Source organism: Phodopus roborovskii, unplaced genomic scaffold (genome assembly GCF_943737965.1).
Source record: "Phodopus roborovskii unplaced genomic scaffold, PHOROB, whole genome shotgun sequence".
Classification (NCBI taxonomy): Eukaryota; Metazoa; Chordata; class Mammalia; order Rodentia; family Cricetidae; genus Phodopus; species Phodopus roborovskii.
Genome location: NW_026126546.1, coordinates 11376350 through 11400822, shown reverse-complemented (window position 1 = coordinate 11400822; position 24473 = coordinate 11376350). Strand labels below are relative to the sequence as shown.

The 24473-nt window shown below is 47.7% G+C and overlaps 1 protein-coding gene across 9 annotated transcripts in view; it reads left to right on the top strand.

The window, feature by feature from the left end:
• The window catches only part of Nf2 (NF2, moesin-ezrin-radixin like (MERLIN) tumor suppressor), an 83340-nt gene extending 59973 nt beyond the window's left edge, over nucleotides 1-23367 (top strand). For 4 of the 9 annotated variants that reach the window (XM_051200400.1, XM_051200398.1, XM_051200397.1 and 1 more), the window contains 4 exons: nucleotides 2223-2328; nucleotides 5091-5218; nucleotides 7271-7436; nucleotides 21088-23367. In XM_051200400.1, the coding sequence (XP_051056357.1) occupies nucleotides 2223-2328; nucleotides 5091-5218; nucleotides 7271-7436; nucleotides 21088-21138 (451 nt within the window). In that variant the 3' untranslated portion in view covers nucleotides 21139-23367. Of the gene's footprint in view, nucleotides 1-2222; nucleotides 2329-5090; nucleotides 5219-7270; nucleotides 7437-9215; nucleotides 9261-9790; nucleotides 9810-13850; nucleotides 14011-14203; nucleotides 14229-21087 lie in introns of those variants that run through there. The other 5 variants (XM_051200399.1, XM_051200393.1, XM_051200395.1 and 2 more) reach the window with 4 other exon arrangements.
• The last annotated feature ends 1106 nt before the right edge of the window (nucleotides 23368-24473 follow it).

Genomic DNA, 24473 nt, shown 5'->3' with positions numbered 1-24473 from the left:
AATAAACATTTAAGCATATCCACAGGCTGGTTTTAGCTGAAGAGATGAGAAGAAGCCTTTTTTGCATTTCAAAGAGGGGGGGAGCGTGTACTTGAGAGATGGTTTATGGAGGTCACTGGCTGCTCTCTAGAGACTCTGGGTTCGATTCCCAGAACCTACATGGTGACTTAGAACCATTTGCAATTCCAGGTCCAGGAGATGCAACACCCTCTCTGGCCTTCATGGGCATCAGGCAGGGCATCAGGCATGCACATGGTACACAAACATACATGCAGGCAGAACACCCATACACATAATAAAATAACTTTTTAAAAGGGAAGTGGGGCCAAGGAGATGGCCTGATGAGTACAGTACCCGCTGCGCAAGCTTGAGGACCTGAGTGTGTTGTGTCCCGAGCACCCATGTGAAGCCTAAGCGCAGTGACATGTGTCTACAGCTTCGACACAGGAGTTAGGAGAGAAAGCGAAGACAGGCTGACCCATGGAACTCACTGGCCAGCCAGTCTAGTTGAATTAATAAACTACTCATTTATTGAGAGACCCTCCACTAAGGTGGAGAGCACTAGAGGATTATACCCCACAATGCACCTGCTCACACACACCTACACACACAAAATCATCTTGGTTCCTTTCCCTTTTGATGCAGATCAATGGCAATTAGTTACTTCAAAAGGGAAACTAAGTACCCATTCAGGTAGTTAGGGGAACAGAGCAGCTGTGTTTTTGTGGCCAGGTAGCTCCAGCTTGTGTCCAGGTTGAAGGATAGAACTGCTATTTATACTCTTTAGACTGTTCTAGGCTTTGGATGGTTCTAGTCCTGTAGCCTTCAGATAAACACTGACACACATTCCTTGCAGCCTCTGGCTCTATTGATTTAGAGGACTTGAATTTGGCTCTGAGCTACTTAGGTACATTCACTACAATTTTTCTCACCTTTTTTTTTTTTTTTTTTTTTTTTTTTATTTAATGTGCATTGGTGTCTTGCCTGCATGTGTGTCTGTGTGAGGATGTCAGATCTTGGAGTTAGAGTTATGAGCTTCCTTGTGGGTGCTGGGAATTGAACCCTGGTCCTCTGAAAGAGTCAGTGCTCTTAGTGTTCTTAACCACTGAGCCATCTCTGCAGCCCCTTTCACCACTTTTTGCATGTCATTCTGAGAATATGGTTCCTTGATGCTTGCCCACCCTAGGCTCCTTTCTGTGTGTGCATCATATCTCTTGGGCTGGACCCCTATACAAGCCTTCCATGGCTATACCTAACTCATGGAGCAGGATTCTGCACAAAGACACAGATGCCTTTAGTGTTAGGACTTCTTCCTGCCCAAGGAAAGTGTTTTACTGGGGGCATGAAAAAACAATTTTTTTTAAATTTGTGTACTACATATAGAGTATTCTGTTTGCATGTTTGCCAGCACACCAGAAGAAGGCATCAGATGTTATTATAGATGGTTGTAAGCCACCATGTGGTTGCTGGGAATTGAACTGAGACCCCTGGAAGATCTGTCAATGCTCTTAACCTCTGAGCCATCTCTCCAGCCCTGAAGAAACCATTCTTTCACATTCTGCCCTTTGTGGCCCAGTGAAAGGCTTGAGATGATGTCCTCCTTTGTCCAGCCCACCCTTCACCCAGAAACAAGCAGAGTGTCTCTGAGCCCTGCCCACTCTCAACCTGTTTCAGAGATTGGGTTGGTTTTATTGTTTGTTTCTTTGTTTTGAGACAGAGTGTATCCCTGGCTGTCCTGGAGCTCACTATGTAGACCTAAGCTGTCCTCAAACTCAGATCTACATGCTTCTGCCTCCTAGTGCTGGAGTTTAAGGTATGGGCTACCACACTTGTTATTTTTCTTCTTTTGAGATTGCATCTACCTGTGTTGCCCAGGCTGGCTTCCAACTCCTGCCCTTAAGTAATTCTCCTGCCTCAGCCTCTGGGGTAACTGGCACCACAAGCACAAACCACTGTACTGGCTTGCAGAACTGCCTCTTTTGTTGTTTCCCACCAGCTACCCCTTATTCTAATCTAGCTTTACCATTGAGATAAACAGCACCCAGGAATACTGTTAATACTTTAGAAGGTCTGGTTTCCTGTAAATGTCCTTGTTTGCCTTGGTAGGCGCCATGTACAGTGTTAATGCAGGTCCTTGCTCTGGAGGTAAAGTAAAAGTCTACTCACTCTCCCTGCCCCCTTCTGTGGAACTGACATCTCTTTCTTTCTTTCTTTCTTTGCAGGGCCAAAGAGGCCGATCAGCTAAAGCAAGACCTTCAGGAAGCCCGAGAAGCAGAGCGAAGAGCCAAGCAGAAGCTCTTAGAAATCGCTACCAAGCCCACATATCCAGTAAGCCTGGCTCATTCTAGTAGCCTTTGCTGTTTTGACCTAGCAACTTCCCTAAGCCTCCCAGCCCTTCACTTCACCTCACAGTGCCTTCAGGGTGACAAAGCAAAGCCTGGATAGGACACTCCTGGTCTGTCATTTAGCCTTGGACTGACTAATCAGTTACTACTCCTGTTGCTTAGATAACAGACCATAGGGCTGTTTCCAGCTCTGGAATGCTTATGACTACTACAGTCTCTACCCTCAAGAGAATTTGCTATCTAGCTCCCTAATGCCAAGCTAAATGTAATCTTCACCTGTCAGTATATACTGTGTGCCATAATATAGAGTCTCAGAATGAAACACTGCTGTGCCAGAAACAGCTGCCAACCTCAGTTTGGGGACTGGGAAACTGACTTGTACTAAATGGGGGTCACGAGATAAGCAGACATCACTTCCCTTCCCTTCCTCTGCACACTCCGCTCTGCAAAGGTTTTGCTCACTTGTTCTTTATCCATAATACCATCAATTGGCAGTCTCTATCCTGAAGATATTCACAGGTGCTCAGACCACAACCCAGCTCTGGAGACAGGAAAGGCTTGATATGGCTGTGTTTTACAGAGGAGCTGCTTGCTGATCAGGGAAGAGAGGATGGGATATTCTAGGCAAGGACACAATGTATTCACAGCCCAAACAGCCCGTTCACACATATGCTACACACACACTGCACAGTTGTGTACATGACAAACACTGCTCATTTGTGCACATGCACAGATGCATTCAGGACCCAGAGACAGAAGTGCCCAGGGTTTGGGTTGGGGAAATGTGAGCAGTTTGCTATTGCCATGTGTCCTTGTTATCTATTCCTGGGTAACAGACAACCCCCAAACCATTCATTTGTCTCTTGGGCGTGATGTGTTAGTCAGGCTCATGTCTTCTCTCAAGATCTCTAGGATGGTCACATTCAAGTGACAGCTGGAACTGTGATAATCTGAGGGCTCAGCTGGGCTGTGTACCTGAAATGCATGTGTTTAAAACATCTATTGGAGCAAACTTTATAAATTGCTCCCTTTGCTCTTTCTTTTAGCAATGTGTCCTGGAGGAGAACACACCAGTTTTCTTAATCACGTCATGTCCTATGAGTGGATTGTAATTCGGCTAGCCAGTCCCTATAGATGGGTATTTGGTATAGTTTCTGTAGCAATTTTGAACACAACTGAACATCCCTGAACATAAATGTCTGCATACGTATGTGATAGCATTGATAGAATCAGTTCTTGTAAATAGAACCGTGAGGTCAGTTGTTCAATTGTGATACTTACCAAAGAGGTTATACTAGTTTCTGTTCTCACCAGAAGGGTAACAGCTAGTATTCTTCCCTCCTCAGATAATTTAGATATGCCTAAATTATAACTATCCAGCCTGATGAATTTTCATAGAGCAGACTCATATACCCAGGATTCAGCTTTGAAAACAGAGTATATGTAGGGCCCAGATGTCCCTGCTCAGAGCCATGTTTGACGCTCTCCACAGACCCTGCCTGAGACCTCATTGCCATAAATGGAAGTTCAGAGGTTCTGTTCCTCCCACACACTGTTCCAGACTCGGTATAAAAAAAAAAAAAAAAAAAAAAAAAAAAAGTCCAAGGATGAAAAAACCAGTGTGCCCTCAGGAAGCTTGTAGACATTGAAAGAAAAGGAGAACCGTGAGGGAACTTTGCAGCTGGGGTTGAGGGAAGACCTGTTAGAGCACTGTGCATACCATGCCAAAGAGCAAAGAGCAGCCACTTTGCCAAGAGGGGCCTTTGGCGAGAGACTGAAGGGGAACTTGCTAGACATGATGACATGCACCTGTAATCCTAGTGCTCAGGAGGCTGAGGCAGAAGCTCACCAGTTTGAGACCAGCGTAGGCTATGTGGTGAGATCCTGTCTCAAAAATGACAGCAAAAGGGTTGTGGTATAACTTAGTGGCAGAGAGTTTGCCTAACATGCACATGGGAAATGACAAGGAAGGTGAAGAGAGAGGAAAGCAGCCAGGAGGAAAAGAAGGAAGGATACATGCCGAGTACACAAATGTGAAATTGCCATGGCCCAGGGGATAATTAGTACTGTTTACGATTCAACAGGAGAAATAATGGGGGACACTTGAGAGGTAGCTGGGAGCTCTATGTTAGGTGACCTTTTGTTCTGGGGTGAAAGGGTCCTGAAAACAAGTCTAGTGACTTCACCTCACTTTATTTCAAGCCCTCCTGACTCTGTCTTCTGAATCTAAGCCCCTAACGTATGAGCAAAGCCTTTCTGGTCCAAAGCCAGTCTCTTACCAGCTTCCCCACAGGGCACCACAGATGCTCAGTGCTCCTGTTGGGACCCCCCCACCAACCGCCCATCACCATGCCTCTTGCCTGGTACCCTTCTTTGGCTTATTCACTGATCCCCATGGAAGCGGTACCCTAGTGACCCCTCCAGCCTCCTAAGCCTCTATTCCTGTCCTGGCTAGTGTTTACCTTACTGTGAGAATTTGTAGACATCTGCTTCCTGAACAAGACTTCCATGTGCTTAAAGCCAGGGAGTCTGTCTTCTCTGCGTCCGGCTCACAGCCCCGTGCCTGGGAGTTTCCCACATTAAAAACTGAGTGCCCGTTTGTATTTGATTCAAATGATCATGGAAATGGTGAGGTCTGAGGAGAGTGGAGTGACTTTTCTGAATGTGCTTCCCTGGCAGTACTGAGTATAGAGGGCTCCGTCATGTGTACTTTCAACCTCCTAATCTGAGCTTTCTCACTGACAGCCCGTGAACCCAATCCCAGCACCACTGCCCCCTGACATACCAAGCTTCAACATTATTGGTGACAGCCTGTCATTCGACTTCAAGGATACTGACATGAAGCGACTTTCCATGGAGATAGAGAAAGAAAAGTATGTACCCTCTGTGGCCTGCTTGCTGGAGGCCGTTGTGAACATGAGAGAGTGGATTGGTCTGGGGACACGGAGGTCACCACAGCAGCCAGGCATTACCCTCCCAAAGGTTTGCTCTGTTGTCACCCACCAGAGAACACATTTTCCTAATTAGAAATTAAAGATCGCCGATCAGGAGAGCAGTCAGTGTCCCAGAATAAAACAACACTTGATTGGTGGCCTGTAATTTATAGTGGTTCAAACCTTGACTGAAGAAAAGACTGGATCATGGTAAGTCCCTGAGTCAGACTGTTGTTTGCATAGTGCTTAACTAGTTTTCTTCAGCAGTGGGTCCTATGTCTAAAACAAAGGTGAAAAACAAGAAAAAAACAAACAAAGCAGGGTTTTTAGGCTGAGCAAAGCCTGGGGCCTGGTGGAACCAGTTCCTCTGTGCTGGAAACCAGTGCTATCCCAGCCGTCAAATGCCCTGCACCTCCACTTTGTGGTCAGCGGAAGTGGAGCAGAGATGGAGAGGAGTCCCGTGGTAGAGGAAATCTAAGTAAGATTCCCCTCAGCCCTTGAGCCAGAAGTAAGTTGGTTAATAGTGCTGGCAGAGAACAATCACAGAGGCCCCGTGAGTCTGGCTTTTTAGTGTTTGTTGTATTTAACTCATATTAGTTAACAAACATCCCACTAGCATCAAAGGCGGGTTTTAGGGACTGGTGACAGATATAGCTTAGTTGGTAGAGCGCTTGCCTAACATGTGCAAAGCCCCGAGTTCAATCTCCAGCACAGTATAAGTCAGGCATGGTACCTACACCAATAATCTTAGTTCTCAGGAAGTAGAGGTACGAGGATCAGAATTGCAATATTATCTTTGGCTACATGATTCCAAAAATCAGTTTCAGTGTCCAATTTAGACTTAGTTTAATGAGTCACCCAGCATCACATAGCTGTTGAGGAGCAGGACAAGGATTGAAACCCCTTACTCACTGTGGTACTCAGAATAGTGCTGTGCAGTCCAGCACGAATCAGGCTGTCATCCTTTGATCCCTGTACTGAGAACAGCTAAGGAACTGTGATCCAGATCCGCTTCTGCCAGCATCAGACTGAGTCCCTCTCTCGTTGTCCAGATGTACATGTTTATGTGGTTGTGATCAGCATAAGGCCACATCCTGTCCTGTGCCTTGGTTTTTTATAGTTTGTATTTTCTTACTGACTTAGTGTGTTTGGCTGTTGTAACAAAATGCCAGAGGCTGGAAAGCTTATAAACAACAGAAATTTACTTCTCATAGTTCTGAAGGCTTAGAAATCCAAGGTTGAAGCATTGTCAACTCAGAGTTCAATGAGAGTCCTCTTCCTGATTCACAGATGGACCTTGCTGTGTGCTCATGTGTCAGGATCTCTTTAGGGTCTTTTTCTTTTTTTAAGGACATAAGTTCCATCATGAGGCTGATGAACTAATTACTTCCCAGGGCCTTACCTCCTAATACATGGGTGAGTTGGCCACAGCATGTGAATGGGACACTACATTCAGCCCATAGCACTTACCTCCTACACTGGCTGGCAGAGCCCATCCACTGGCTGCAGCAATACATTCAGAATGTTTCCTTATATTTGTTTTCAATAGTCTTCTGTTCATGCTCTTATTGTTCAATACTTTAACCTCTTCAGGTGAAAGCGGAGGCCTATTTCTTCTCAGTGTTGGCTGAGTGTCTGCCATTTTATCCTCAGGATAAGTGGGAGAGTCGATCACTTGGGTGACTGCTTCAGGACGGGCAGAAACAGACGAGTTTTGGGGGTCCAGGGGGTCTGCTTGATGTGATTCTTCATACAGAACTGAGAGCTGTCCTGACCAGAGGCCCTGTAATTATTATCCCAATTGCACTGAAGTGGAAAGAGTCATAGCAGTTAAGCGGGTAGCCCAAGCTCCCTTGGCTTCTCTTTGGCCAGATTCAGTGTGAACCCCAGGCTGCTCCTGGCTGCCATGCTGAACAGCTTTTAAGTCATGGCACATGTGTCCTGAGCCTCAGGGTCTGCCCTGCTCTGATGCATGGTTCCCTCTTGCTGCAGAGTGGAGTACATGGAGAAGAGCAAGCACCTGCAAGAGCAGCTCAACGAGCTCAAGACGGAAATTGAGGCCCTGAAACTCAAAGAGAGGGAGACAGCCTTGGACGTCCTGCACAATGAGAGCTCAGACAGGGGCGGCACCAGTAGCAAGCACAATACCATTAAAAAGGTACCCTGATCCTGGGTTTTCATGAACAGGGTACTTATTGATGAAATGTGAGGTTGGCATCCAGTGTCCTCAGGAGCCCAGTCATTAGACTGTTGCCTTCTTTCTTCCTTCCTTCCTTCCTTCCTTCCTTCCTTCCTTCCTTCCTTCCTTCCTTTCTTTCTTTCTCTCTTTCTTTCTTTCTTTCTTTCTCTTTTAACATGTACTTAGTTGAGGATTTTTCAACTCCTGACAGAAAAAGAATTTAATCTGCCAATGACCATGAACCCATTGGCTTGATGGAAGTGGAGCTTGAGTTAAAAGCTCTAATGAGATGAGTCCCTGTTTGAGGCTGGGTTTTGATCTATCACTGAGCACTAAAGTGATTCTGTCTTTAAAGCCAGTGGAACTAATGCCCAAGGAACTGCTTTACTTAATGAGAAAGCACAATGAATTAAAGGCTGTTGAATGGAGTCCCTCATCTCTGTGTAAGACTATGTTCTAAGTCTCCAACTTTTTCATGCTTAAAAGGAAGTATATAGGAGAGCCTTAATATTTAAGAAGATGACACTTCATTTATGAGGCTCAGAGTTCCATCTGTCTCTCCTGATATTTAGAGTGCTTGTCACTTTAGAAGTTACTCAGCCCAAGAATGTACATATCTCTTATTTGGGCAAAGCAGAAAGGTTTTTCTGGGAAGTTAATGCTTTGCTTTTAACTGATTGCCCCTGTAAAACAGGGGTTATAAAGTGATTGGTGTGGTGGCATCCAGTTGTAACCCTAGCGTTGGGAGGGAATGGAAGGAAGATTGCAAGTTCAAAGCCATCCTGGCCTACAGGATAAGACCCTGTCTCCTTTGAGTTTGAATGATAACTGATATAGTTAAGTTTCACTCTTTATTTCAGTCAGTAAAGCAGTCTCAAGTTTAAGGACTATCTCTTTTTTTCAGTGATTAAGTTGTCACTGGAAATCTGGAGAAACGCGTATCTCCCTGCCATCACTGGTGTGTGTGTGTATACATGCACATACATACATACATACATACATACATACATACATACATACATACGAGAGCTCTACTTCTTAACATGTTACAGTGGACACCAAGTAGAGAACTACTCCCAGAATCATAACCTACCAGGGGAGGCATTGCCACACACCACACCCTATTTCCTCCAGCTCCTGCTGTTTTCTGGGTTTCTCCTTTCAAACAAAATTATTAAACATCAAAGGGAGTTAAAACCAGGCATGGTGGCCCACAGAACTCAGGAGGAGGAGGCAGGAAGATTGAAGGTCATTTTTGGATACATAGAAAATTTATGTTCAGCCTGAGCTATTTAAGACCCTGTCTCATAAAGTGAGGGGAATAAAAGGAAGGCCTCATCAGGCAGTGGTGGAAGCAGAGAGAGCTGGATCTCTGTGAGTTCGAGCCTAGTCTATAGAGTAAGTTCTAGGACAGGCTCCAAAGCTATACAGAGGAAACCCTGTCTCAAAACAAAAACAAAACAAAACAATATGTGGAGGCCTCTGTCCTTAAGCCAAAACAGCTCTGAGGGAGGAACTTCAGACCCCTCACCCTGCCTCCTTGTCATCTGGCTACTCTGAGCAGCAAGTAGCCTGTCTGCTGCTCTGTGGTGAACGGGGCTCTCTCTGGAGTGCTGAAAACCAGAGAGGCCAGTGTCCAAACCATGAAAATACATGAAGTCACTTGTCTTGATTTCTGAGCATTTTGCAAATGACACGTGTGACATTTTGATTTCACAGGGTATGTCTTTGTCTTTTCATTTTATTTTGCTGGTTTAGCCTCAAGCCCAAGGCAGAAGACCTATCTGCATTTGAGTCCTCAAAGTAGGTTATTCCCAGGTATTCTGTCTGTGGTGATGGTCCTGCCGTGTGTGATACTAACCCATGCATGAGCTTGCCTGTCTCTGTCCTCAGGCCACACAGAGCCCTCTCGAGGGCAGGTGAAGCCTGGGGCCTGGCCACAGCATGCTTTAAGGGTGAGAGCAGGTGTCTACCCTGGGGGCCCAGACCAACCTCCAGGGCCCAGAAGGCTGCCTCACTCTGAAGAGCATGTCATGGGCTGCAGGACCCGTGCTTTGTCTATCTCGTGTCACTGTTGGGCTGCGGAAGGTCATGGCTTCCTGTCCAGTCAGATCTGTCTCCAAGTCCTTTGTCTTCTTGGTGGTGTACTCCCTTGGCAGATAACTCGAGCATGGAAATGGGGTCCATTCTGAATCTTAGACTGGTGGCTCTGTATGAGATCACTCCTTCCCTGTGGTGTGCACTCTGCAGACCTATCACCGCTGGTGGCTTCGGGTGTGGGGCACTCGTTCTCGTTTTCCTCTCATTCTCTGGACACTCCTTTTCTTCCCCAGGGCAGCAAACCCCGAGTACTGGTGCATCGGTGAGCCGGTTGCCGTGAGCTGGCTGTCCCATGGGTGCTCTAACGGCCACTTTGGTTTCCACCCCACCCCCTCCTTCCCATAGCATGGAGAGAGCTGTGCATGAACAATCTCATCTGCAACAGCCCCATTGCAGATACCCCCGAGATGAGCAAGCAACATATGTGTTGAGTCAATTAATTAAAGCATTGCAGATGATTCTTTCAACATGCGTAGACAGTAGAAGGAATTTATTGTGCCCAGTATTAAAATGTCACCCTACCTCTGTTATCGCCTAATCCCCAGTCATCCCCATGCCACTGTGCCTGACACTTTCTGACAGGAGTGTAGGCTGAGTCCCTTAGCATCCTCACTTAGTCAAGTCAAAGAAACTCAACTTTCTGCCCAGGAGATTGGTATTTGCTCACTGTCCCAGCAAAAGGGGTTAGCTATTAAAGTCCCAGGCAGATCTTTCATGAGGTGAATGAGAGCTTTCAGAGATCCCAGGAACCCATGGCATGAACACTAACCTGAGAGTCACGTGAGCCTGACACTGACGGGACTCCTGTTTTCCAGCTTCGTGCCCACTTTGGTGGTGTTACCCTGACACCATGCAGGGTGACACTGCCCAAGTGGTGGCCCCAGGGCATCGGGTACCCTAATGGATCTGTGGTTGGTTCACGAACTCTGGTTAACACAGAGCAAGCAGAAAATCCTGACTTGTTTGACCTAGTGCATCAGATGTTCCCTGCATCAAATTAGGCAGCTTCATGTGAATGTGGGGTCATCTTTTTTGTGTGTGATATAGAATATTTACATTCTCCAGGGTCCTAATTTTGCTCATCAGTTCTCACTGAGTTGTTTTAAACAAGAGAAGTTTTCTTTTTAGTCAGCTTTGTATTATTTTTAAACATATACCCATGGCCCTATAATGACATTTGGCTGATGACTGCTGAGTACACAGTGGTGATTCTCTAAGTTTGTATTGTCCAGTGGCGTTACAACCATTTTAGTCTGTGTAAAAAGCACATTCTATGGTTTTCCCTTAGTGATAAGATCATCTAATGGCACATTTGTCACAGAATGACCCAGTCATCAAGCAGTGACTGTATATGGAAATGTTTGTTCGTTTGTTCATTTGTTCGTTCATTCTTTATTCATTCATATGAATGTCTAAATGTGAAGTTGTTTTCAAAACAGGTTGCTAGGTTCTATTTAATTAAGAATTCTGATTAGCCAGGGGCTACTAAAAGCAAGAACTTGGCTTTTAATATGATGTAAGTTCTTTCAGCAAGTCTAGACCAAGTAATGGTGGGTTTTGCTGTACAGGAAGTTGGAGGAATGTTTCATTCACTAGATATTGGCAGTCCCTATGGCTAGTAGCCAGGGGTCATGGTTGACAGGCACCTGCCTGTGCAGAGTGGCTCACAAGTCAATGCTAGCCTATGCTAGCCTAGCAGCAAAAAGTGAGCCTTCTGGCTTTGGAAGTGTGAGTACCTACGTATCAAGGGAAGAGCTCAATTTTGACACTGGGGGTGAGAGACTGTCTTAGTCAGGATTTCTGTGGCTGTGAAGAGATGCCATAACCATGGCAGCTCTTAGAAAGCATTTAATTGGAGCTGGCTTTTACCTTCAGAGGTATAGTTAAGTCTATTATCATCATGGCAGAGGCATGGAAGCACACAGGCCGACATGGTGCTGGAGAGGTACCCGAGAGCTCTACATCTCAGCAGCCAATAGGAAGAGAGAGACACTGGGTCTGGCTTGAGCACCTGAAACCCCAAAGCCCAACTTCAGTGGTACACTTCCTTCAACAAGGCTGCGCTTCCTCCAAAAAAGCCATACCTAATCCCTGTCAAGTGGTGCCTTTCCCTAGTAACCAGACATCCAAATATACGAGCCTATGGGAGCTATTCCTATTCAAACCACCACAGAGATGTTAAGACTGATGGTGACTTGGAGAGTTTTCAGTCTGAGGGCCTGTGTCCAAACTAGCCAACGTTGGCTTTTGTTCTGTTTTCATGAGTTGTGGTCATAGGTTTCTTCAAGGAACAGGTCTCTCATTCTAATCCAGGGTGGTGGTCTTGCTTTCACTATTTTGCCTCATCAAGAAGCTAACTGAAGGGCTTGGATTCTCAGTGTATAAAGTGAGGGCATAACTGCCCTAAGGTGTGGCTAGGAGGTTTTATTGGAGATACGAGGGAGGGTGCACCCAGGGCATCTGGAAGAGTCTACAGCAGGGAGAGAAAGTAGGATACTGAACATGGCCAGCAGACTAGACTGCGCCATGAGAGGAGTTGGGGGGGAGAGCAAGAGAGGAAGGAAGAGAAAATGTGAGCAAAGGAGATGAGAGGAGCCAAGAGAGGGCACGGCTGAAATGGCCAGAAGCTGCGGGAAGGGAGGCCCATGAGCTAGAGATGTGTAAGACAGAGAGGTGGGGTAAGAAAAACTGACAAGAGCCACAAGCCTTGAGTGTTCCTGCAGGCCAGCTTGTGCTTTGGTGTGCTGATAGACACCACAGTTAGCCATTTGTTCTGAGTTTCTTTTGGACCTGACACTTAGAATGTCGAAAGGTGGGGTTCTTGTCCTTTCTCAATAACTTTTGCATTCCTTTTTAAATTTTTATGTGTGTAAATATTTTGCCTGCATGCATGTCTTTTATAGTATGTTTGTGCCTGGTGACCACAGAGTCCAGAAGAGGGCATCGGATCCTCTGGAACTGGAGTTACATGGATGGTTGTGAGTCACTGTGTGGGTGCCAGGAATTGAATCCTGATCCTTTAGAAGAGCAGCCAGTACTCTTAACCACTGAACCATTTCTCTAGCCCTCAGTTTTTGTTTTTTTACGAGATAGAATCCTTATCTGTAAAAGATAAATGAAGCCTAGCAATGGCTCACACCTATAAACCAGCTTCTTAAAAGACTGAGGCAGTCAAGGACAGTTTGAGTCAAAAAGCAAGACACTGTCTCAAAGAAACGGGACAGTGGAAGAGCACTTGCTACCATCCATGAGGCCCTGTGTTAGATCCCAGTAGCAACTGAGATCATCAAAATAATCTGCCAGGTATAGTGTCACACACCTTTCATCCCAGGCAGGCAGATCTCTGTGACTCTAAGGCCAACTGATCTACCTACCAAGTTTCAGGCCAGGCAGGACTACACAGTGAGGCCCTGCCTCAAATCATCACCATCATATCATCATCTTCATCAGCTTCCCCCAACCCCCAGGATTGTTCTGAGGTTAAATGAGAGAAGTCACGTGAGGCACTTGGTGCACAGTGAGGGTTTAACAGTATGAAAGGAACGTCTACTTGAGGACCAGTGATTAGGGAGGAATTATGGGTTGTACTACCAGTGAAGTCTGTACTGGTGGTGAGCACTAGGTGTTGGATGTGAAAAACTTCTAGAGCCAAAATTGGCTTTTCTAACTCCTTTTCTCATGTTCCACTTTTCCCGACTGATGATCAGTGCAACTGGTGTGGCATTTGCATCTGAGTCAGCAAGCTGCCCTGGGGAACCAGGATTCATTTTACTCTCAGAGGGAGAGACACATGTTCCTGGCATCTGGGCCCTGAGTTGCAGAGTGAAACCAGCAGTCCAACTGAGCGGGCACGCAGGCCACCTTAGGTCTGAGTGTTTGGGCTTCAGAGCCATAGCGCTGCTGACAGTGGTAGCCAGGTGTGAGTTAGCTCAGCCACCATACTCTGGACGTGAGAGCATCATGGATCAGGTACCCTTCAGGCCATCCTGTCAGTCTCTCAGGATTCTTATTTCAGTCTCCTGATCTGGAGTTGATCCAAGAACCCACAAACAAGTCATCATTCTCATGCCCGTAACCTCCAACAGAGCAGAGGATTTCTAAGGAATCATGGGGTCGTGGAGCTGAAAAGGCTTACTTCATTTGTAGATGGCTTAGATTGTCAGTGTGCACTGTGTGTCCCACTGTGGAGGAGCAGGAATAGCAGAGCTTTGACGTTTATGGGAAGCCCAGCTGCCTTTCCTGGATCAGGAAGACAGAAAAGACCAATGTCAATGTCATCTTCAATTTCTGCAGAGTCTCCTTGGAGATGCAGGGCTTGCGAAATGAAGTAGAACACTTCAGGCACCTGGAGAAGTGATAAATCGCAGGGAGAATTGAATATGTGTGAAAGGCATCTTCCACAATTAAAACAAGCAACCAGGGCCTCCTCGGTTACCTCTGGTATACATGGCTAACCTCAGTTTGCTGCTGAGAAGTTCAGTGCACGGTTCACGTGTCTCGGCTTCACTGTAAACCTGTGGGCTGAGTGTCCCTGATTGCTTTAGAAATGGGGCTTTGTCTGGCAGAAAGAAGATCCTTGGCCCTGACCTAAAAGCCTGCATACTGGTTCCTCGGGCTCCAGAATCTTCCTTGATTTCTGCATCCAGGGAAGGGGGAGAGAGAAGTGAGGTGGGAGCAGCAGCAAGGCCAGATGTGAGCACAGAAGACCCAGAAGAGACCGCATTGCCCAGGGCCCCTTCTCAGTGCCCAGGCCGTGGATGCACACACAAGGCCTTAAGAGCTGGTCTAGTTTGGTTTTTGTTCTTTGAGACAGGTCTTCTACATAGCCTGGCTGTCCAGGAACTCACTCTGTAGACCAGGCTGGCTTCAAACTCGGCGATCCATCTGCCTCTGCCTCCTGAGTGTGGCACCAATCCTGACTTGAAGGCTGGTCTTAAAAGAGCTCTTCTGGGACTGGAGTGGTGGCTCAGCGTTTAAGAGCACTGACTGCTGTCACAGAGGACCCAGGTTTGCTTCCCAGCACCCCAGGCTCACACCCATCGGTAACTCCAGCTCGAGGACCAGACATCGTCTTCTATCTTCCTTGGGAACCAGGCACAGACACTCATTCATATAAGATATAAAAACAAAACAAACACAAACAGGGTTCACTTCTTGGTTGTCATCCTGTGGGCTCAGTCCTGAAAGCCATTCCTAATACGCCATTTCCATGAGTCTTGTGGCTGCTGGGGGCTGTGGTTTTCTTGCTTGTTTCTGGAAGGTCCAGATAGAGTCAGCCAGTCCCTGTAAGGCTACAGCCTGATCCTGGTTTTGGTTGGAAAGCTTTACCCTGTAAAGGAGTTTGGTTTTGGAAGTGTTGAGCCTACAAACCCTGCCTTGTGGCCTAGAATGTTTTATGATTATTAGAAAGTGCCTGTGGCCATTACTGGGCCTTATTTGATGCAGTAAAGCATTCCATTTGGCCCCTTGGCTCTGAAGATCTGTTTCGTTTCAGCACAGCGCTCCCAGGGCACCTGATTTGTTGCTGCCATGGTGGGAGGGAAAAGCAGGGATGCAAACTCATTCTGCAGGCTCCGGGTTCTGTCCTTAGGAGCCTTGCCATGATTTCTCTTTGGAGATTGGCAATTTAGAAGTGACATCCATATAGCAGGGCCTCTTTCCTAAGGCTTTTGCCCAGAGTACTTGGTAGAGATCATTTAGCCTCTACCTGTCCAGTGAGGTGAATCAGGCCGATGAGTTCATTTGTTAGGAGGAAGAGCGGAGTAGTAAAAGGCCCTTCCAGCATCATAGGGCAGCAGAGAGACAGCAGACATTTCCAGGCATATTGCTGCTGCTTTATATCCCTATGGGTTAATACAGATTGGATTCCCCAGGGATTTCCTGGGCAGATTCCTCTGTGAAGGAATTGGATTTGTTTCTTGGGATGGATGTGGCCTCTCATTCCACCTTTGTTTAGGGACAAGCTCTCTCCATGCACACATGGAGAAGGCAACCAAGACTGCAGAAGAGTTGAACGTACATGGTTTTTAGTAGCACCCTCCCCCTTTGTCAGCACCCCCACCTTGGCTCCAGTTTAGAAAGGGAAATGTTTATCGTACCCAAATGAAGATCTTGTTGAATCTGTTGGTGCCGTCTCTGACTGTCACCTTTCTGCTGGAGTCTGCTTGTTCCCTGGCATCCTCATGCCAGAGAATCTGCATGCCCTTTCCATCCCCGCCCTCCCCCGCTCCTTCATTTTCAATGTGTAGTGGCGGAGAGGAAGTATAACATGATTTTAGGGCTTGCATTTCAATTCCACTGCGTTTTTATGGGACGAGCTGAGTCTCAGCACTGGGAGTTATTAGGTTAGTATCTAAAATGGGGTCGGCACTGTGGGTCTTATTATTTAAAATGAATTAGACAGCCCCTCCCACTTTCCTCTTCTCCCTGGGGCTAAGTGGATTGAGGCAAGGCCCCCAGAGAGTAGTTTAAGGAATCCTGGTGCCCTGATTAGTTTTGTTCTTTCCACTTAATTGTAGAGCTTCCTCTCTCCCCACTGATAACCAAAGTGCCTCTGTCCTGGCTGCCTCTCTACTCCCTTTTGCGTTAGTACAAGATTGTCACAATGCAGCCTTGTGAATCAATTTTCTTTCTGTGCTGATGAAAGTGTAATTCATTCTTAATCAAGCAGCCTTGCTGCTGCAGGCTTCATGCTGGAATACATTTTGTTACCCGTCTGTCACTCTGGAAAATGGTCCCCAAAAGGACTTTTAGAGGAGAGGTGGTCAGAGTTGGCAGTTTGCCTTCTCATAGTGGGTTTCCATCAGGCGGTGCTCTTGGAGTCGATGTTGGAAGGACCTTAGTAGTTAGACTCCTCCCTCCTAGTCCATCAGCAGGGCAACTCTGGTTACAGATACCTTCCAGGTTTGGTGTCTGCCAGCCCTAGAGCTGTTTCTCAGGAGCATCTTGATGAAGTTCCTATCATAAGGTGAACAGGAGACTTTTGTTTTGTTTGAGACAGGGTCTTTGTATGTATGTAACCTTGACTGGTCTGGAACTCACTATGTAACCCAGGGTGGCCTCAAACTCAGATGTTCCCCTTCCTCTGCCTCCTTAGTGCTGATATTTAAAAGTTAACACCAGTATATCCAGCCAGAGGTTTTGGGTTTTGTTTTTTGGGGTTTTTTTGTTTTTTTTTTTTGTTTTTGTTTTTTCTTCCTTTGTATTGTTTTTTAGGACAGGATCTATGTTATCCAGGCTAGCCTTGAACTTACTATTTAGAATGCCCCTGTCTCGGCCTCCTGAATTACAGGCATGTGCCAGTGTGTCTCTTGTCTTTTGTTCATTTGTTTGGGTTTGGTTTGGTATTTGAAATAGGGTCTTGCTGTGTAGCTCTGGCTGGCCTGACCTCTGCCTCCCAAGTGCTGGGATTACAGGTCTGCCCACCATGCTTGGCATTCCTGTGTGTCTCCCAAATCCAGACTTGTGATTTGTCCATTTTTGTCACATAACACAGAGGGACCTTGCTTTTGCTAAGTGGTTCCCTTTCCACAGCCTGGTAATGTGGTGGGTAGGAAGAAAGGTGCTTCTTCCAGGTTCTGTCTGAGTGCTGAAGTGGGAAGGAAGATCAGGGCCCATATGATAAGAAACAAAGACACATAGAATCTGCCACAGAGAAAGAAAAGGAAGTTGGTCTCTTCAGATTGGAATTGGTTTAGTGTCAGGCTAATGGAGGGGAAGGGGGGGGGGGTCTGTCAGGAAAGAACTTAATTTGTTCTGTATTCGCAGGGCTGATTCCAATCAGATTCGAAGACAGCTAAAAAGAGCAGGTCAGCCTAGTGCTTGGAGAGGAGGCGCTATCTTCAGGGAGCTGGTTCCTCCAGGTTTCCAGCCTTCCTGGAGGAGCAGAGTCTGATGTCCAGATGACTGATTGACCTTGTCTGGAGCTAGTGTTAGTTTTAAAGGACTAGGCTTAGCAGAATGGTCACTGGTCTGCATGAGCTCAGCTAGCTTGTTCAGAAAGCAGGTCCCAGCATGCAGCACTGGACCTGGTGGCCTAGCCATGTCCTGAGCTTCTTGGTTTTACCGCCTGATTAAACAGAATTCGCCTTGCCCAGACAGTCTCCCAGATATCTTAGTGGTATGAGCGGAGCCTTTACCCCACATTCAAGAGGCCTGCCTCCACAGCCAAAGGATACATACTGAACTCTGCAGTGGGGAATCTGCAGCCCACATTGAAGGGATGCACCTCCACGGCCGAAAGCATATGTGAACACTGTAGCTGGGATTCTGCACCCTACTCCACAGCCAAAGAGTGCATATGAACATTGTGGCTGGGCTCAGGTGGGTTCACTGTCACCTCAGTGTGACATGATATGAGGCTCCTGTGAAAGGAAATAAGGCTAGAACCTTTGTTTGTTTGTTTGTTTGTTTTGTTTTTTCAAGATAGGGTTTCTCTTTGTGGTCCTGGCTGTCCTGGAACTGTCTCTCTGTAGCCAGGCTGGCCTCAAACTCAGAGGCCTCTGCGCCACCTTGCCCTTCTGAGGCTGGAATCTTAGTAGGGTCTCTATGGCACTCTCTGGCTCTTACAAGCAGAGATGTTACTGTGCTGCGCATAGAGATCCAATCCTATCACTGAACAACAGTTGCCATGGACTTTTGGATGTGAGAGTCTCACAAAAACCCAGGAAGTTTGTTGGCTGTTTTTGTTTGTTTTGTTTTTTAAGATTTATTAATTATGCATACAGTGTTCTGCCTGCAGGTCGGAAGAGGGCACCTGTTCTCATTACAGGTGGTTGTGAGCCACCATGTGGTTGCTGGGAATTGAACTTGGGTCCTTTGGAAGAACAGCCAGTGCTCTTAACCTCTGAGCCATTACTCCAGGCCCTGTTGGCTGGTTTTATGAAGGACTTAATGTCCATTTCCTCAGAGCCTGAGCTTTTCCTCTCATGAACACCTCCTGCTTGTAGTATGGTAACCCACTTTCTAGGATGATCCCCGCCTGTGTCACAGAGAGCAGGCGGCATGCGGTAGCTTACCCACAGAGTGCCTAACCAGGAGCACAGTCCATAGAAACAGGCGGCAGTGCCCCCAAAAAGGGCTTCTTGGCTCTGGAATGCCTCCTTCATGGGTGCCTTGAGTGCATACTAAAGAGAGAGAGAGGCTCAGGGCTTCTCCCGGAACATCATTGAATCACTGCCCCCCTTCCTGCATAAGCTCTGCCCTCCGGTCCTGCCAGGAGGAGGGCATTTGATGTCTTAAGATGAAGGATACTGCTGAGGGAGAAGCAGTCTGAGGTGGCCCCTGGAAGCATTCCAGCAGTGGGAAGTGAGCACACGCTATAAATTCCTCAGACTTTGGCTTTCTTGATGGAATTAGAAGTGCCAGGAACTCTGTATAGAAAGGGTAGAGGGTGGGGTAGTAGCAGTCAGGCCTCCCTCTGATCTGGGCGCTGACCACAGGAGGCTCTCAGCTACCCTGTAAGGGGGACTTATCAGCCTGGAGCCCCTGAAAAGCCACTCATCTGCACGCCACTGCAGTGCTGGCTGTGCTTTCTGCCCACCTGGCGCACTCATACTTTCCTCTGTACTAAGGGCAGACCCTTCTGGTAAGAGACAGGTCATCTATCCTGCAGAGGCACTGGTGGGAATCAGGGAGGAGCAAATCCCGAGAAGAGAGCTTTGCATCCTAACAAGTACAAGCTGGAGTACCTAGAATCGGATGCTGCCAAAACCCTCCCCAAGCACCTTGAGGGGACAGCCAGCGTGCTTGGGTAGTGGATCCAGGAATTCTTAGAGCCAACATTGTGGAAACAGGCAAGAGACTTTCAGAGGCCCCCACAGCCCGGGTGTCATGCCTGGAGAAGTAGTCAGGTCTCTCTGGGCAGTGTCTGTCCTGGCTCAGAGGCTGGCACAGTTCATGGCCCTTCTGCCTGCATCTGATCTAACCAGGGCTCTGCTCCGATCTGCTTCCCCTAGAAGGGGTATGATGGCACAGTTGGGAATGACATCTGATGAGTTCTTAGTATGGGCCAGGCGGATGCTGAGTGTTTCCTGCATTACCCTGTATCACTGTGGGGAAACTGACGCCAATAGGTTTGTGACCTGGTCACTGCACAGACAGTTCTTAGGTCTCGCTGCGCTTAGATTTCACTGGAAGTGGCTGTGGGTGTGTCCTATCCCTGCCTGCAGGCTCCTTATTCCCAGAAAACTCCTGAGGTTGTCCCAGAAGTGTGGGGACACCTTTTGATATAAGCCTTCCCTGGAGAGGATTTTTGTCCTAGATCTCTGGCACCATCCTCTCCTTTACCGCCCTGGTCCCTATTATCACAGGACTCATGCACACTGTCCCCTCTGCTGGCACTGTGGAAAAAACCTAGCCAAATGCAGTTCCCGTCTGGAGGGTGTTTGCCTCAGCAAAGAAAAGCCCTCTCCATTCCTGGCAGAACTGGGCTTCCACAGAGCTTCTGGAATTGGTTCTGCTGAAGAAAACAGCTCAGATGCCTCCTTGCATCCAGCTTGTTAGTCGGGAACTTCAAGGCCAAAAGATTTGGCAGGATTTGAAGAGTCGGCTCTCAAGCTGTCTCATTTTGAGCACACTAATGCTGCCTGTCTTTTGATGGTGAGGTGGGTTCACAGTCTCCCTCTCCTGCCCTTTGTAGAGCTTTGGTGAGTACAGTGGATTCTTCAGGCTGAGACTGACTACCCTGGGCCCAGGGAAGGACCAGACCAGCTAGCCTGCCCCATGGCTTACCTCCAGAGGCATGGGGTTCAGAGATGTCCAGGGTGTTCACTGAGGCCACACAGTGATCTGGAATAGAAACAGTCAGCCCCGTGTCTCCCTTTTAGTTAGAATTGTGGCCCATATCCCATTCCATCCATTCAGTCTATTCTCCCGCTCAGAGCCAAGCTCTAAGGTAAACGTTTGGGGGATGGAGATGGACAGTGTGCAGTTGCTGACTGGGAAACTCTGGGGCTGCATTAAAAACATAGTCTTGCCCCCAGGGCTCCGTTTTCAGGAGTAGCAGGAAATAGATGCCTATGCCAGATGCTTCTGTCTGGGGAGAGGCTGGGAGGCAGCCCCAGAGTCGGGGACTTGGGAAGGCATATCTGCCTCTGCTCCCCTTCTCCATTTTCCTGGGTGGTATCCTGAGAGGTAGGGGTGGCCTGCCAGGCACTGCCCAGTACTCCTGTCCTGCAGAGAAGGAGATTCTACATGTAAGAACTGAAAGGCTTGTGGTGCCAGCCTGGACCTCAGCCCAAAGAAGCTGGTGTACTCCACGGCACAGGACGGGAGCTGGCATTCAAAGCCAAAGAACACGAGAATCACAAACTAGACTCCCTCCTCTGGGGAAAGCTCTGCGATGGGCGTACCCTCTGCGATGGGTCTGCCCACCAGCCACCCTTTCTGGCTTGTCATTTGTCATTCCACATTTGAACCCGGGGCTCAGTCTGGACCCTTATCCGGGCTTGACCATCAGTGTCTTGACCACACTTCCTGTCACTGTACCTTTGAGGTTGTCCCCTTTCAGCCTCTCTCTCCTTTCTTACAGCTCACTCTGCAGAGCGCCAAGTCCCGAGTGGCCTTCTTTGAAGAACTCTAGCAGTGACCCAGCCACCTCAGGATCTGCCACTTCTGCCCCTGACAGCGACCGGATGGCCCTGGCCCCGTGGGAGCCATCAGTAGGGGACTGGCTTATTTGGGAATTCTGAATAGAGGGCCCAGTTCCCTTCATGTGCAGTTGGTTTTGAACTCTGGCCCTGTAGAGAGCTCTCGAGGTGTCTAGCTCTGCCTGCATCTTTCTTTTCTTTGTGTTTTTTGTTTTGTTTTGGGTTTTTTTTGTTGTTGGTTTTTTTTTTTTTTTTTTGAGAAGTATTTGTTGTTGTGCATGGCTGCCATCCTTCCTGCGTCCTAGGCACTGTGATGCAGGTGTCCAAGTGCCTGCTGCTCACTCCAGAACCTGGTTTGGGAAGTGGCTTTAGGAATCCAGTGTGGAGGCTGCCTAAAATCTACCATGCTGGTGCTACCCGCTCCCCCACAGGGGTTCTGAGATATGCCTCTCCTCCACAATGAGGACCGGACACGGTGCAGAAGCATGGCCAGGCTGAGCTTAGAGCCGGCAATGACGGTTCCTCGGCCAGGCTCCTCCCCTGAGACAGTGTTGTAGCTGTCTGATGGCAGGAAGCATCAGAGGATGGGAGCTGTGATGAGAGGCTGAAGGGCTGGGAGGCGAGTGGAGCCCATGCGGGCTCTGAGAGGATAGTGTGTACAGGACTTCCTTCAGGCTCCATGCTTGCCTGTGGTCTGCCAGGGGCTTCCTGGTCACATCCCCATCAGTGCCTGGGCTGCGACAAGGGCCTCCATTATCCCACTCAGCACATGGAATCCCAGAGCCCGGCTGCCTATCCCAACATATTCTTCACAGCTCTCTAACACCTAGGCCTCGTGGTCTTCCCTGAGGATCCTTCTTTCGCTAGCCTGACATAGGTGTCCACTCACAGTTCAGCAGTCTCACAGGTGAACCCTATGGGTTGCCTCCATGCTGGGCATCAGATGCATACCATGTGGCTCTACCTGCATAATGGGTGTCACTAACAGAGCAGGTGGTATGTCTCAATCCATGAGAAGATGTGCATTAACTGAAGAGTGGGGTTGAGGGACTGGGAGCAAAGAAATGCTCCATAGTACCATTTGATTTTGAGAAACTGAGGCACTCTACCTTGTTCCCACTGACTGGCTGCTCGTGTGGCCACTTCGCCATAGTTAGCCACCCCTGAGGGTTACCCCAGCCTCCTTGGACACCTGGGTTAGGACTCTAGTCTGGAACCTGACTCTGTTGTCGAGCTGTCTTCTCGGGCCTGAAACACATGCCTGGCTTTCTTCCTCTCTGTAAATTGAATCTTTGACAATGGTTGTGGACACAGGCCCATGATGCTGGTTTATAAAAATTACGTCCGGCCTTGTTTTTTAATTTAACTACTGATGTGTCTCAAATTTTCAAGCTATATGGCCACATGGGAACCCTGGTATTTGAGCAGTGGCAGGTGTGACCATTGCCTGGTAGGTGGGACCTGAAGCCCACTCAGTCAGGAGCACCTCGGCTCCCCCGGAGAGGAAGGCTGGGGCCCTCAGTATCTGCAGCCCCGTAGGAGGGCTGAAAGCAGTGCCCTCGAGTCTGCCTGAGCCCTTTCTGTAGGCAGCTGAAGAGTCAAGGAGGAAATGTCCCTGCAGTCCAAGGAGCGGGCCCAGCCTTCACTGTTTCATTTCTAGCTGCCATGGCTCTTGTGCAGAGGTACCATGATACTGAAAGAGTTACTGCTCAGTGCGGGACACTGAGGCCTTGCTGTTGGCCTGTGGCCAGTCTATATCTTGACTAAGGTCATACCTCAGCCGCCACAGCACTCTGACCTGAGGTGACTGCTCAGTTATTTATGTAGTAGCCAGGCCTTGCTGGACAACACCCATGGATGTACATAACACTCCTTGAGTTACTGTTTTATCTTGTAGACAGGTTTCTCTTGCTCCCTCACTTTCAGAAAAGTCCAGAGGCTGACAACCAACAGCAGTGACTAACTGTCCTTGCCAACAGGGCCAGAGGCTCAAAACCCTTGGTGCAAGCAGCCTTTGTGGGGGGTGCGGGGGAGGTTGGACTCCACCTCTCCCAGATGCCTTGTGGCCAAGCCAGAGCAATGCCCATGGGCTTCCATTCCTCTGTTCTCTCATTATTGACTGCTCACTCCTGTTGGGCCCAGAACATAAAGCTGTTTTCTATTTGGGGTGGGGTGATTGTAATTTAAGTGATTGTTTAAATAAAATCTTAAGTGCAAGAGTCTGTCACTGGTGTCTTGTTTTTAGCTTTATTTTTGTCTTAATGTACACTTTGCATGTATACATGGACACCACGAGTGTCTGTTACCCACTGAGGTCGGAAGACGGCAGGTCTGGAACTGGAGTTGTGGATGTTTGCGTGTCACCTCATGGTTGCTGGGAACTGAACCTCTGGAACAAATGCTCTTCTGACCCACATGCATACAGGCAGGACACCGGCACACAAATATTTCATGGCACACACCATTATAGCTGTCAGGAGACTGAGGCAGGGGGATTTTGATCTGAAGCCAGCCTTTCTCCAAAAATAAACTAAGTCATACTCCCTTGTGATACTATCTTTAGCATCAACTCACATCCAGTGGCTCCATAGGCTGCATCACCTAGTGACTGACCGTATGTGAGAACGCTCTGATGTGTGAGACAATGAAATCACCTAACATTGCATTTCAGAACCTGTCTCCATCACTGCATGATGGTGCATGGCTGGATACGTATGTCCCAGGTCTGAGTTAAATGCTATTTTATATATTTGGGAATGATGTTATAACAATTACAAAGTTTTGGCAATGTTTTGATATGGAATATAGAGTCCATAACTGATTAGACCATACTGGTTGGAGGTTGCTTTTTGCTTTTTTTGTGGGAGGGCTTTTCAAGACAGGATTTCTCTTTGTAGCCCTGGCTGTCCAGGAACTTGAGTTTAAGTCCAGGCTGGCCTTGAACTCAGAGATCCTTCTGTCTGGACTCCTGAGTGCTGGAACTAAAGGTGTGCACCACCATATCCAGCTTAAACCACACTGTTTTTTGACACAGGATCTCACTATGTAGTTCTGGCTGTCCTCGAACTCAGAGATTCAACTGCCTCTGCTTCCTGAATGTTAAAGGTATGTGCCACTATGCCTTGCAAAACAGATTGTGTGTGTGTGTGTGCGTTGGTGTTGGTGGGGTGTTTTTTTTTTTTTTTTTTTTTTTTTTTTTTTTGGGTTTTTTGTTTTGTTTTGAGATGACTCATGTGGCCCAAGCTACCCTGAGTTTCACCACACAGCTGAAGATGACCTTGAACTCCTGTCTGCCTGTTTCACCCTCCCACCCCTAGTGCTAGGACTA